The sequence below is a fragment of the Xenopus laevis genome, chromosome 3S (assembly GCF_017654675.1).
Source record: "Xenopus laevis strain J_2021 chromosome 3S, Xenopus_laevis_v10.1, whole genome shotgun sequence".
In the NCBI taxonomy this organism is placed as follows: Eukaryota; Metazoa; Chordata; class Amphibia; order Anura; family Pipidae; genus Xenopus; species Xenopus laevis.
The window spans coordinates 36,476,046-36,489,031 of record NC_054376.1 but is presented as its reverse complement, the minus strand read 5'-3'; the positions used below and the strand labels follow the sequence as shown (position 1 = coordinate 36,489,031).

The window sequence follows — 12,986 nt, the reverse complement described above, 5'->3', positions numbered from 1 at the left end:
GTTTTTTTTACTTTATTAAACCCCTGGCCACCAATGTATTATTTTAATACTCTATAGGACCCTGCCACCAATATATTTTTTTAAAAAATATCCTCTGGGGCCCCAATGTTTCTTTTTAACCTATGGGGGGCCCTGACCACCAATGATTTTTTTTTAAAAACTTTTATGGAGGGCCCTGGCACCAATGTTTTTTTTTTAACTTATAGAGGGGATCTGGTCACCAATATTTTTTTTTAACTTGTAGGGGGGCCCTGACCACCAATGTTTTTTTTAAAAAAACTTTTATGGTGGCAAATTTTTTTTTTTTAACTTATAAGTAGGCCCTACCATCAATGGCTTTTTATAACCTGTGCATGTGGGGTTTTTACTATTTTTAGCACTTATGTCTTTGAAGTCTTTTAACTGTGGTGTGTCCGGAATCTGGGGTGGGCGGGGCACATGTTGTTGTATAGGGCCCTGTGATTTCTAATGGCGGCCCCTACTTCCCATTGCCAAGCCTACATAACTTTGATAATTAGGCCTCTTGGAAACACCTTAAAAACGCTACTTGAGCCTAATAAAACATCTGTCCAGCCTTTTTACAACTAGGGTTGCCACCTTTTGCTAAATTTTTTACCGGCTGGTGGGGGGCGGGAACAAAAAGGGGCGGGTGTGATTTCAAATGGGGCCGGACTATGATGTAAAAGGGAGCGGGGCCACGGCACAGAGATTTCCGAACTGAAGACAAAAGCTAAGTTTACAGGGGATTGGGGGCGGGCCGAGGGGTCTTTTTAAGGGTATTACAAATTTACCGGCAGCTACATTGCCGGTAAATTTGTAATACCAGCCCCAGCCTTGCCCGGTGTTTTAACGGCTGGGCAGGTAAAATACTGGCCGGGTGGCAACCCTATTTACAACAAACAGCGCCTAGCTAGCTACACATCCCGCAGCAAAGATGGTTACCGTAGGGTAGGCTTGCCAGGCCTAATTTTAAAAACCAGTCCAAAACTAGCCAAGAGGCACTTCAAAAGTAGCACAAAAAATAGCACATGTCCAGTGAAAAAAAAGTCTAATTATGCCTTTTTCAAATTTTCCCATAACTACAGAGAGGGCCCCATAATATAATTTCAATAAATATTGGTAAAACAGGTCAGAAATTTTGGTGGCCAGCAGATTTTTACACTGAAATTGAGGAAAGTCACCTGAAAATGTTCGAATATTTAAGAGTGACGGGAGACTGGGGTACAGAATGCAAAATCTGGCAACTCTCGACTTCTACACAAGTCAGTCCAGTTGCATGCTGGGTATTGTAGTCTTATATTAAACTTGGCAATTGGCAAATTATTAAACAAAAACTACATTAGCCAACATGCATTGGGAGACACAGGCTTGGCCACATTAGGGTAGGGTTGCCACCTGGCCTGTATTTTACCGGCCTGGCGAGTAAAAATGATGGTTGATCCCAATGTTATTAATAGGAAAAAAAAGATAAATATATAGGAAGGCCGGCATTTTTTTCCAGTAAAGGTGGCAACCCTACATTAGGGTAAGAAAAAACTTTGGTTGGTTTCAAAAGTACAAACCACCCAAAGGCCCAAAAAGTAGCCCAGTACTTGGCTAGTTTGTACTTCCAAACCCCGCCTGGGCTTTAAATTAGTAGCCCAATTTGGATGGAAAACCGAATTGGCAACCCTGGAGCAAACACCTCATTCCCTACACTAGTCTGCAGTTCTTTCCATTGGCGCCTTAATTCGAATCCTGCGCGGTGACGTCACGAGTCGCGTCCGAGCCACGTCGCGGCGGGTTCATTACGCCTGCGCGCAAAGCAGCAAGATGGCGGACAGTGCGGAACTGAAGGTAAAGCGCAGCTGGAATTGCGGGACCGGGATTACGGTCTCCGCTATGTTTTGACAGTTGTGAGGTCGGGTGTGTTGAAGCGAATGAGCGGGGGAACTCCCGGAAGCGCCTCCCGGAAGTAGAGGGAGTTATGTTGTATGTGAAAGACAGAGGGGCCCTTGTTATTGTTGGTGGTGCCCGGGTGGAGGGGGGCTGGTGTGGGTTGATGTGGGCATGTTGGCAGGGGGATACGAGGCTGAGTGATGCGCACACGAAGCGGTACGAGGCACTAGAAAGAGGCGGGACAGGGCGTACAGCTGTGGGAGAGTTCCCTGGGGATGAAGAGTGTGAGGAGGAGGAGGAGGAGGAAGATGCTGCTGGCTGGTACTTACTGGGCGCTGCTTTGCGACTCCTGTTGCTGTCGGGACTGGCCAATCCATCACCTTCTCCCCTGACAACCGGCTGTCACGGGATGCTTTATGCTTTGATGCAAAGAAAGTTTATCCACCGCGTGTGCAAGTTGTGCTCATCGCTTCACTCGTTCATTATTGTGCCTGCCGTCGGGAATCTCCTGGCTACAGCCTGCTTTGATCGCACCATCCCGTCCGATGAGCCCGAAAGTATAATGACGGCAATGGGTCGCATGCTGACGCTGTTGCCAAGCAACACTTTAACATTTTCTCAGTGATGGACGTGTGCGTGGTGCTTATTATCCACTTGCAGCGTTTGTGTTCGGGATTCAAAATGCCTCAATGTTGGGCTTGGTGTTCCCTTTAAAGTTTCACGCGTGGAGCTGCTTGTTGTGAGAAGGATTGATACAATGTCACCCGGGCTGTGTGTTTTGTGTAAGGTTCATATAGTTACAAAATTGCTTGTGGTTTGGGGCTTGTTTTACATCTCCCCATCCCCTGTCACCATGCTCAGGGATCATCTATTGCCTGCTACCCCTCCCCCACTCGCCTTCCCCTCCCCCACCCTTCCTCTGCATGGCCCTGTCTCCCTCTCCAGACTTCATGTGTCTGTGCTGATAGTAAGTAATGGAGATGTGTGTGCCTGGTGGCTTTGCATCTAGATCTGTTTGGGGGAGATTTAGAAAACGATTCCTGTTCCATGTTTCCACTTCATGCATATGGCCACAGCTTGCATCAAACTCCAGCTCTCTGCTATTCTGCTTTTCTTAACTGGGAGCATGTGTCTTTTATTCTGGGAAACCCAGAAATGTGCTGTAGCCAATATTCATGACTTGCAAGCCTCCGTCTGTTGTTGAACTGCTACTTCCGCTGCTCTTTGATAACCGTGCTTGTTTGAGGAAAGTAGTTGTCATTTTAGGGAGCGCCGTAAGGTATATCAGTGCTCTGCATTCATATTGTTGTACTATGAGAAGCGCTTGGGATACGCCTGTTAAGCTGGCCACAGACGCAAAGATCCGGTCATACGAATCAACGTACAATCGGACTTCCCCATCTCCTGACCTGCCACTAACCATTCAGATCTAAGTCTTACCATTCCGACCAAATAAAGAAGTAAAAGAACAGATCAGCCGATGTTCTGCCCCTGACAGCAATCGTACGATAGACAAAGCTAGTGACAGTCTCCCACTGAAAATCGTACGATCGGCAATACATGCAGAGATATGACCCGCAGCCGACAGAAATCGTTTAACCTGTCCGATCGACCAAACGGCAGATCTCTGCCGGACGAAAAATGTCGGGATTCTACACACACGGTCCGAAATCGTACGAATCCTTGATTCGTACGATCAGTTTAAACCTGCATGTATTCTGTGTACTTTGTGATTTTCTTTATTTTTAAAACAATCATTTACTTATATATAATAGGGATGCACCGAATCCACTATTTTGGATTCGGCCAAAACCCCCGAATCCTTTGCGAAAGATTCGGCCAAATACCAAACCAAATCCTAATTAGCATATGCAAATTAGGGATGGGAAGGGACATTTTTTTTACATCCTTGTTTTCTGACAAACGATCATGCAATTTCCCTCCTCACCCCTAATTTGCATATGCATATTAGGATTCGTATTTGGCCAAATCTTTCGCAATGGATTCAGGGGTTTGGCCGAATCCAAAATAGTGGATTCGGTGCATCCCTAGGATTCGGATTTGGTTCGGCCGGGTCGAATCCGAATCCTGCTGAAAAAGGCCGAATCCTGGATTCAGTGCATCCATAATGTATAGTAGTTTCTGTTTTTAGATTGTAAGCTCCAGCAAGCTGGTCCTTCTTTATCTTTCAATGTATCGGTCATTATTTTTATGTTTGACGGTGTGTGCCCTCTCCAGACAGACGAAAACTGCATTGATGCATGTAGGACTACATTATGAGCCTGTCGTTGGCCCGTTAGTTTGATTTTGCCCTATGTCCTGATGGCTAAACTGGGCACAGATATCCGCTGCTATAAGCTGAAACAGGCCTTAGCTGGGCAAAGGGAAGGCTTTATTTATACAGACAGAATGCAGTTCAGTGGACTGCTGATTTGTTTTAACTGTCCTCATACGCCTCAGAAATGAGAATGAGGCGTTTCATTTTCAATGTTTGCCCTGTTTAGTGCAAAAATATTAACATTAAACTTAACGTTGCAAATGGGTTATGCAGCCCCCTTTACATGTTTGGGCATCTTTAGCTTTATGTTCACTGCAGGCTTTTCTCTGCAATTTAGACACAGTCCTTTTTCTCTTTTAAACTGAGCATTAGATTTATATGATCCTGCCATTTGAGGATACATGCTACAGTGTTTGGTCTGACCAAGACAATTCAGGCCTGGACTGGGAGTCAAAATAGGCCCTGTCATTTCAAGTACACAGAGGCCCAAACAGCCCCTACCAGCCCACTATAGGGTAACATTCTATGGAACCATACTGCAGCCCCTCTGGCATTTGCCAGAACCCACAGGTTGCCAGTCCGGGCCTGAGACAATTCTGATCACACTTCCATCCCTATAGATATGCATGGAAAGCTGGCATACAAGTATTTATGTGCAAGTAGTGGGTAGGGCCTGATGGCAATTCTGCCTCTGGAAAAAAACAGCATGACTAATATATATTGGAGCTTATAAAAAAAAAAAAAATCCGACAAATATGCAGATGAATATGCGCAGGATGCCTTGTGTATTGTTCTAAGCATTGTTAAGAAATGCCTTAGTCATACTTGAGAAATTAATTACTATAAGGAAATGAAACGCCGACAAACTGACTAGTTGTTGTAGATGCTCATGACCGTATTTATCTTTGTAATTAGATGTAGGTAATCATTATGCAGTAAGACTGTACTATATGTTCAGAAATTAGCAAACTATAAATAGCTTCCTCCACCTTTCCTACTGGGTTGGCTGCTGATGGGAAATCTTAGCAAATTTTACCAGATTCTTTTTAAAATAAACACACTCAAACCTGTTTGACATAATTGACTTAAGGTGGCCATACATGGAGAGATCCGCTTGTTTGGCGATGTCGCCAAACGAGCGGATCTCCCTCCGATATGCCCACCTTGAGGTGGGCAATATCGGGCTGATCCGATCGTGGGCCCTAGGGCCCAACGATCGGATCCAAGCGAACGGGCGGTCGGATCGCGGGACCGCATCAACGAACAGATGCGGTCGCGATCCAACGGGATTTTTAGTCCCATCCGATCGAGATCTGGCCGACTTTCGGCCAGATCTCGATCGGGAAGCCCGTCGGGGGGGCCCCGGCAGCTTTTATCGGCCCGTGTATGGCCACCTTTAGTCTGCATATAATATGCACTATATTTATTGGAAGTTGGCCCATATGTAGCAGGAACTCTTGTTATGCCATGAGGTGGACTGGCAGGTGATCCATTTGCCATAGTAAAGTTACTCTGATTAATGGTGGAATTGCCAAATGTTTGAATGTTCGAAACAGGTGTAACTGTATGGCGAGACCAGAACCATGTTCACTACCTGACCCTCCACATACACTTTTTCACAGATGGTTCACTATGAAATTTCTAGTTTGTATAGCGTTTAAATGATCTTTAGTTACTGCACATTTTTGGTAGTGCTTATTTGCCTGAGGAAGAGGATTCAAGCTGTAAGGCTAAGGCCACACAACTGCAGCCAAGATCCATGTCGTGTGGCTCTAGCCTAAAAGCGAAATGTTTTTATTTACTAGGATCCAAGCTGTTTGGAATTAATCTTTGTGTTCATCTTTAAAGGGGAGCTAAAGGCTTGGGAGAAAAAAATGTACCCGAAGAGTATCCCCATTTAAATGTATCCCATGACGGGGTATATGCTCCCAGGTGCAATATTTACACTATATAGAAAAGGTTTTTCCTTGTGTTGGATATCCGCACTTCCACTGGAAAGTTAAGTTCCCAGCTTCATGAAACGTTGCTCAAATGTGGACCTTTGAGATTAGTACAGATTAGTATTGCACTGTATAGACAGCACATGCAATGCCTAATTCACAGAAACAGACTAGGCTATGAGAAGATGAAATAGATGTTTATGCTTTTGCTAGCAATTTATATAACCGGGATTAAATTCCATGTGTGGGCAATTCAACTCTGTTGCTGGGCCACACATACTTTCTGCTTAGGAGGAACAAATGGTAAAGCTACTCGTATCATTTCTCTGCCAAGTACAAAAAATGTTCAATTCAAATTAACCTTTTTCTTTAAGAACTGTCATCATGAAAAATATTCTAATATAATTGAAATAATATAAGTTTCATCTCATAAAGACAAGTATAATTTTTGAAAATTCAGTTTTTTCAGAGCAATCCTTGTTTATGCAGAACTTGTTTGTTTCTGCTTGGGTATGGGTATTGGGTAGGCTTGTCTAAACCCTAGCCTATCTGTTTGTAAATTCAGCAGATAGGACTTTTTTTTTCTTCTGCTTTAGTCTCCTGGTCCTTTACATGACTTTACTGTGCATATAATATTTAATTACGGTTCACAATGGTAGAACCCCAGAACCCCAGTATTACGGTATGTTTTTCAGGGGACCAGAAAAAAAAATATTTTTTTTTTAACTTTATTACCGGGACACTTAAGTTTCGGCTAGCAATCTAGGTTTTTGAGGGCACTTTGAGAAACGTTAGTTTCCTAACAACATTTTAATTGGTCTTAATTTTTCTTTTCTTTTTTGCCTTATTCTTTTTTACTCTTTCCAGCTTTCGAATGGGGGTCACTGACCCCATCTAAGAAAACAATTGCTCTGCAAGGCTACAATTGTATTGTTATTTCTACTTTTTATTGCTTAAAGGGGAACTTTGTGAAAATTTAATATAAGCTTCATAATACTGAAATAAGAAACTTTCTAAATACAATCAATTAAAAAATGTTGTACTGTTTCTGAAATTATCAAGTTCAGCTTCACTATCCCTCTCTCAGCATCTGTCCTCCTCTGTTCAACTCATTTTGTCTTCATTCAGGAGGTGGGTTTCAGATGAATTATCCAATATATCATATAGGGGTGCTTCTTTTGCCTAGAAGATGTATGTGAGCTCACGCTATTAAAATCACCAGACATCATGTCTCTCTACATGCAGGTTTCGTGCAAAAGGCTGTTATTTTGTTACATTTGAGTGAGCTCTAATACACCTGCTAGGAAAGAAAGCCCCCCTGTAAGATAAATTGGATCTAACTGTCAATGATTATATGACACCCAACTGCTGCATGAAGAGAGAATGAAGAGAGAATGAAGAGAAACAGATGCAGAGAGACGAATAGTGAAGATAAACTTGATTATTTCAGAAAAAAAACAGAATTTGTAATTGATTGTATTTAGAAAGTTTGTTACTTAAGTACGAGAGCTTTTATAAAATTTTCATTTTTGCGATAGTTCCCCTTTAACTCTCTATTCAGGTTCTCTCCTATTCATAATCCTGTCTCTTATTCAAATCGATGCATGGTTGCTAGGGTAATTTGGACCCAAGCAACCACATTGCTGAAATAGCCAACTGGAGAGCTGCTGAATAAAAAGCTAAATAACTCAAACCACAATTCATAAACAATGTAAACAAATTACAAATTGTTAAATAAACTGAAGTTTGCACATCAGCTGTTGGTGAACTGTTAGAACAGTGTAATTGCAGGAATATGTAGAAGGTATTTTCCCTTGTAACCACTAGTAAATACCTTCTTCCCTATTCTCCTGTAAAAAAGTCAGATTGCTGCATATAAAGTGTTTTTAAATGCTGCAATCTTTATTCTTCCAGATCAAAAGCTATTTTTGAGCCATTGGTCACCTGGGGCAAGGTAATTTCCTGTAGTACCCTGTCTTTGCCCAAAAATAGTGTTTATCTGCTATAACAGTAAATGCTGGCAAGGCATTTATGTAGGTCAACATTCAAAAGTGTGCCATCTAGCTTGTTTTCCATTCGCCCTATCAATTCTCTTTCTGATCAAAGTATAAATAACTACTAACTAATCTCAATTATTATCTTAAGCTAAATGTATTTTTTTTTTTCTTTATAGCAAATGGTTATGAGTCTTAGAGTCTCTGAGCTGCAAGTGCTGTTGGGATACGCTGGGCGCAACAAACACGGTCGTAAACACGAACTGTTAACCAAATCACTTCACTTGCTTAAGGCTGGGTGCAGCCCTGCTGTGCAAATGAAAATCAAGGAATTGTATCGGCGGAGGTTCCCTTTAAAAATTTTGACTCCTGCTGACTTCTCTTTGCCCAATGTGCATTCAAGCTCTATGCCAGTCAACCTGTCACCATCCTCCATTCCTCAGCTCTCCTATGATGGCCATCCAGCATCTTCTCCATTACTGCCAGTCACCCTCCTCCCCAAACATGAACTGGATCTCCCACACCTCACTTCAAATCTCCACCCTGTCCATCCGGATATCAAACTTCAAAAACTTCCTTTCTATGACCTGCTGGATGAGCTTATTAAACCCACAAGTTTAGGTAAGTTGTTCTTGTAGCATTTTGCTACTTATTATTTATACTAGATCTTTGTTACAGAATTGTATGTAGGCTGTCTGTTCTGAAGTTCTGTTTAAATCTTTATTTCAACTTTTAGTATGGCACAGATTGCCCTATTGTTAGCAGCTTTTCAGTTAGTGTTTATTTTGTATAGTTTTTGTTTTTTTTTAGGGATGCTCCGAATCCACTATTTTGGATTCAGCCGAACCCCCGAATCCTTTGCAAAAGGACGAATACGGAACCGAATGCGAACCCTAATTTATGAAAATTAGTGGGAGGGGAAAAACATTTTTTACTTCCTTGTTTTCTGACAAAAAGTCATGCGATTTCCCTCCCAGCCCCTAATTTTGCATATGCAAATTAGGATTTGGAACAGCTCGGCAGAAGGATTCGGCCGAATCCGTATCCTGCTGAAAAAAGCCGAATCCTAGATTCAGTGCACCCCTAGTTTTTTTTTTAATTAACCGCCTTTTTGGCAGCCAAAAAAACTGTTGCTCTGTGATGCTACAATTTACACTTAAAAACGCCTTTGCTAAAAATGAGCAAAATACATAGGACTTGTGTTGAAAATGAATTTTCTCTATTCTTTTAATTAAAAAAAATCTAAATTATTTCATTTTTTAAGCTCTTACAAAGAAGTAATTGAATATTGTCATTGAATTCTTCCCCTCTCGTTATAAACAGTGCATTTGTTTTATTATTCATTACTCTTTGAAAAAACAAACCCCTTCCTTTCTTAACATGTAGCCTTTGAGCAGCTCCTTATCAGAAGGCTTGCAACTTTTAGGACAGGGGTCCTCAGCCTATTTTTACCCATGAACCACATTCAAATGTAAAATGAGTTGGGGAGCATCTCTCATGAAAATGGCCAATCACAGCTTTTTTTTTTTTGGCACCCCTTAGATACTATTCAGTAGTCCTATGTAGACAGGAGTAAACCTAGCAAACCAAGCCAGGAACTGAAAAATAAGCACCTGCTTTGAGGCCACAGGGAGCAACATCCAAAGGGTTGGTGAGCAACATGTTTCTCATGAACCATTGGTTAGGGCCCACTCTGTTTGGGCAATGGGGGGCAAGGAGATTAGTAGGTTGCAAAAATAAAACCTCCTCTTCTGTGGGTAACAAATTTCCTCCAAATGCAACATGTGTTTCAGAAAAGCCAAAAGCCAAAGCGACTTGCGTGTGTTCCGACCGGCCATTTTATTGCAAGTGGGACAACATTCGAAGGCGATTAGGCACATGTGCTTGTGGAAATAAATCCTGAGGCCACAGCCTTAGGGTCAGGGCAAACATGCAGATTCGGCGAGGAAACTTAGGGCGACTTATTAAAACGAATCACTCCCAGTGCCATTCCGCCGGCGATTTGCATTTTAGCCAGTGGGGAGGCAGTTCAGGGAGATTAGTCGCCCCGAGGAAGAGGAGATTTGTTGCCGGGCGATTAATCTCCCCGAATCTGCCTGTGTGCCCTGACCCTTAGGGTGTTGTCTAGAATATGTGTGATGGTCCTTTAAAGTAAAATGGGGTTTATGTAAATTGTATACAAAGGGAATTATTTTCCCTGTGCAACAGGAAAGCAAGGCAGCCAAATTAATATCACTCCCCACCCCTTATTGATGGAACAAATATGGTATCTTTAAATTTGTATTAATGTTTACTTTATAAGTAAACTGTGTTGTAGTTTTTCTAAGTGCTCTCTTACTTTCATCATAGGGATAGACGTGATTCTGAGTTTGTTGTTTAAATGCATGCTATTGAGCCTTCCCTTTAAAGATAATTGCATATTCTAGTTGCTAGTTGGTAGAGTTTGGCTCCTGAAGGTAATCATTGAGTCTCCTACTCTGACTCCTTCTCTTCTTTTTAGTAAAGGGAGTGTGTTTTATTACTGTGCTCATAAAAAAAAAAAAACCTTGCTTCTATGGCCAGCACATCATTAAAGGGATTTTCTCATACCCTAATTTCCTTTTCAAATGTACATTTTTTTGGCACTTCTAATGAAAAGTGCCCTGTTTGATTCATACTGTGCAGGGCCAGTTTTCACCAGTCAGTTTTATTAGGAGCAATGACAGACAGAGGGTTTGTGTGATCAATCTATCTGTGGACAAATTGCTGGGATTAGATAACACTTGGCCGAAGCAGTCATTTTTGAATTGCTCTGGAGGAACCATAAATCAGTATTCTTAATTTGACACTGTAATCGAGAAAATTTAGTTAAAAATAAATAAAAATCTGCTGACAATTAAGGAGAAGCATCAATCCATTCACTCCACAATTTTCATACAGATAAGAAAAACAGTGCACTTCCTTCCTTCCTTCCTTTTTTGCTGGCTGCAGTAATTTCTGACACTTTGAGGGTCATGTAATAAGAGGTCCTCTGGTTGATTTGTTGTATACCGTCCATTGTCAGTCCTATGGGAAGCTTTTCCTCAGGCTACCCTTGGTCTCCCACAAAATGAATCCCATGGTCTTTACCAGTAGACAAAATACAACACACCCCGAGATGGAAATTGCATTCTCTTGCTGTTTACATGTAAATGTAGCCCCTAAAAAAGTAAATAAATAAATAAATCAGAATTTCATGGTTTCCACAATCATTTCCCCAAACTTGCATAAAGAAAAGATTTATATTTGGTGCAGGTGTTTTATATACCGGTATGGAACCTGTTATCCAGATTGTTCGGACATGGGGCTTTCTAGATAATGGATCTTTCCGTAATTTGGATCTTCATACCTGAAGTCTACTAGAAAATCATGTAAACATTAAATAAACCCAATAGGCTGTTTTTGCTTCCAATAAGGATTAATTATATCTTAGTTTGGATCAAGTACAAGCTACTGTTTTATTATTACAGAGAAAAAAGAAATAATTTTTAAAAATTTGGATAAAATGGAGTCTATGGGATATGGCCTTTCTGTAATTCAGATCTTTCTGGATAACGGTCCCCATATCTGTACTAATTGGTCCAAGTCATTCTCTCTCACTTCTTAGAGCTTCAGTTCTTCTCCTACAAATGTGCCCTCTCTTATATCACTTGTATAACCTCACTCTTCTTGTAAAGAACCAGGCACACAAAAACTCCTATTTCTGCTCTGAGTAACTTTGCATGTTTAATTTCAAGTCTATCCTACCAAAAAATCTCAAATTTCTTGCTCGCACTTTATTTAAAAATGAATGTTATTTGTGGATGTTGAAAACCATTTCCTTTCTTTCTCTGTTTTAAACTTTATACTTCATTTTTCTATGCAATATTCCATTCATGGGAGTAAATGCATTGCGAGGCAATGTATGACACCATTAATTAATACTGAACGCGTTAATGCCGTCTAAACATCTGTAGAAAGAAGTTGAAAACCCATAAATAAGACCGTTCTTAAAGGAACTGCAACATCAAAAAATTTGTGTTTTTATAGAATGAATATGTAGTGTAGTGTTGCCCTGCACTGGTACAACTGATGTGTTTGCTTCAGGAACACAACTATAGTTTATATAAACAAGCTACTGTGTAGTCATGGGGCAGCCATTCAAACACAGGACACATGATAGATAACAGATAAGTTATGTAGAATTCCATTGTATACAACAGAGCAATCTGATGTGTATCCTGTGCCTTTTCTTTTTTAAGCTTTGAATGGCTGCCCCCCATGGCTACCCTGAAACTTGTTTATATGAACTATATTAGAGTTTCTGAAGCAAACACATCAGTTTGCAAGTGCAGGGTAACAGTACATTATATTTTAATTACTTTAAAGGGGACCTTAATTATACCAAATCCTATTTTATCATGTCATTCAAGTAAAACTAACTTTAATTACGCTATATAAATTATTTGAATCTTGTTTCTTTCGGTCTGGGAATTCATAATTATAACAAGCAGGCAGGAGCCATTTTGTGGACACTGTTATTAAAGCAAGCCTTGCATCATCTGAGAATCTTGTTTGTGCACCAGAATGGGGGACCTGATGTCCATCCCCATGCCCTGGCTACACAATTAAATGGTGAAGAGAACAGGGGGAATGTGGGGAGAGCAGTGACATCTAGGAAGTGCTGAATGGAAAGTGAAAGTAATTACCTGCCCCGTCTCTATACCTAAGGCACAGAGGAGGGGCAGGCAATATTTGATTGACAGCTGAGACTTTTAAATGAGACTACAACAGCTATGAATGCTTTAATAAAAAAAATAATTTGGACTTTAACTATACAGATTTTTATGTCTGGATGACAGGTCCCCTTTAAAACACTTTTTTGGTGTTACTTTTCCT

The 12,986-nt window shown here is 41.0% G+C and overlaps 1 protein-coding gene across 2 annotated transcripts in view; it reads left to right on the top strand.

Annotated features, from left to right (window-relative positions):
- The first annotated feature begins 1,709 nt into the window (after positions 1 to 1,709).
- pias1.S (protein inhibitor of activated STAT 1 S homeolog) overlaps positions 1,710 to 12,986 on the top strand; it is a 28,316-nt gene continuing 17,039 nt past the window's right edge. The window contains exons 1-2 of one of the 2 annotated variants that reach the window (XM_018255238.2): positions 1,710 to 1,836; positions 8,270 to 8,711. In XM_018255238.2, coding sequence (XP_018110727.1) covers positions 1,813 to 1,836; positions 8,270 to 8,711 — 466 coding nt within the window. In that variant the 5' untranslated portion in view covers positions 1,710 to 1,812. Of the gene's footprint in view, positions 1,837 to 1,948; positions 1,972 to 8,269; positions 8,712 to 12,986 lie in introns of those variants that run through there. The other variant, XM_018255240.2, reaches the window with a different exon arrangement.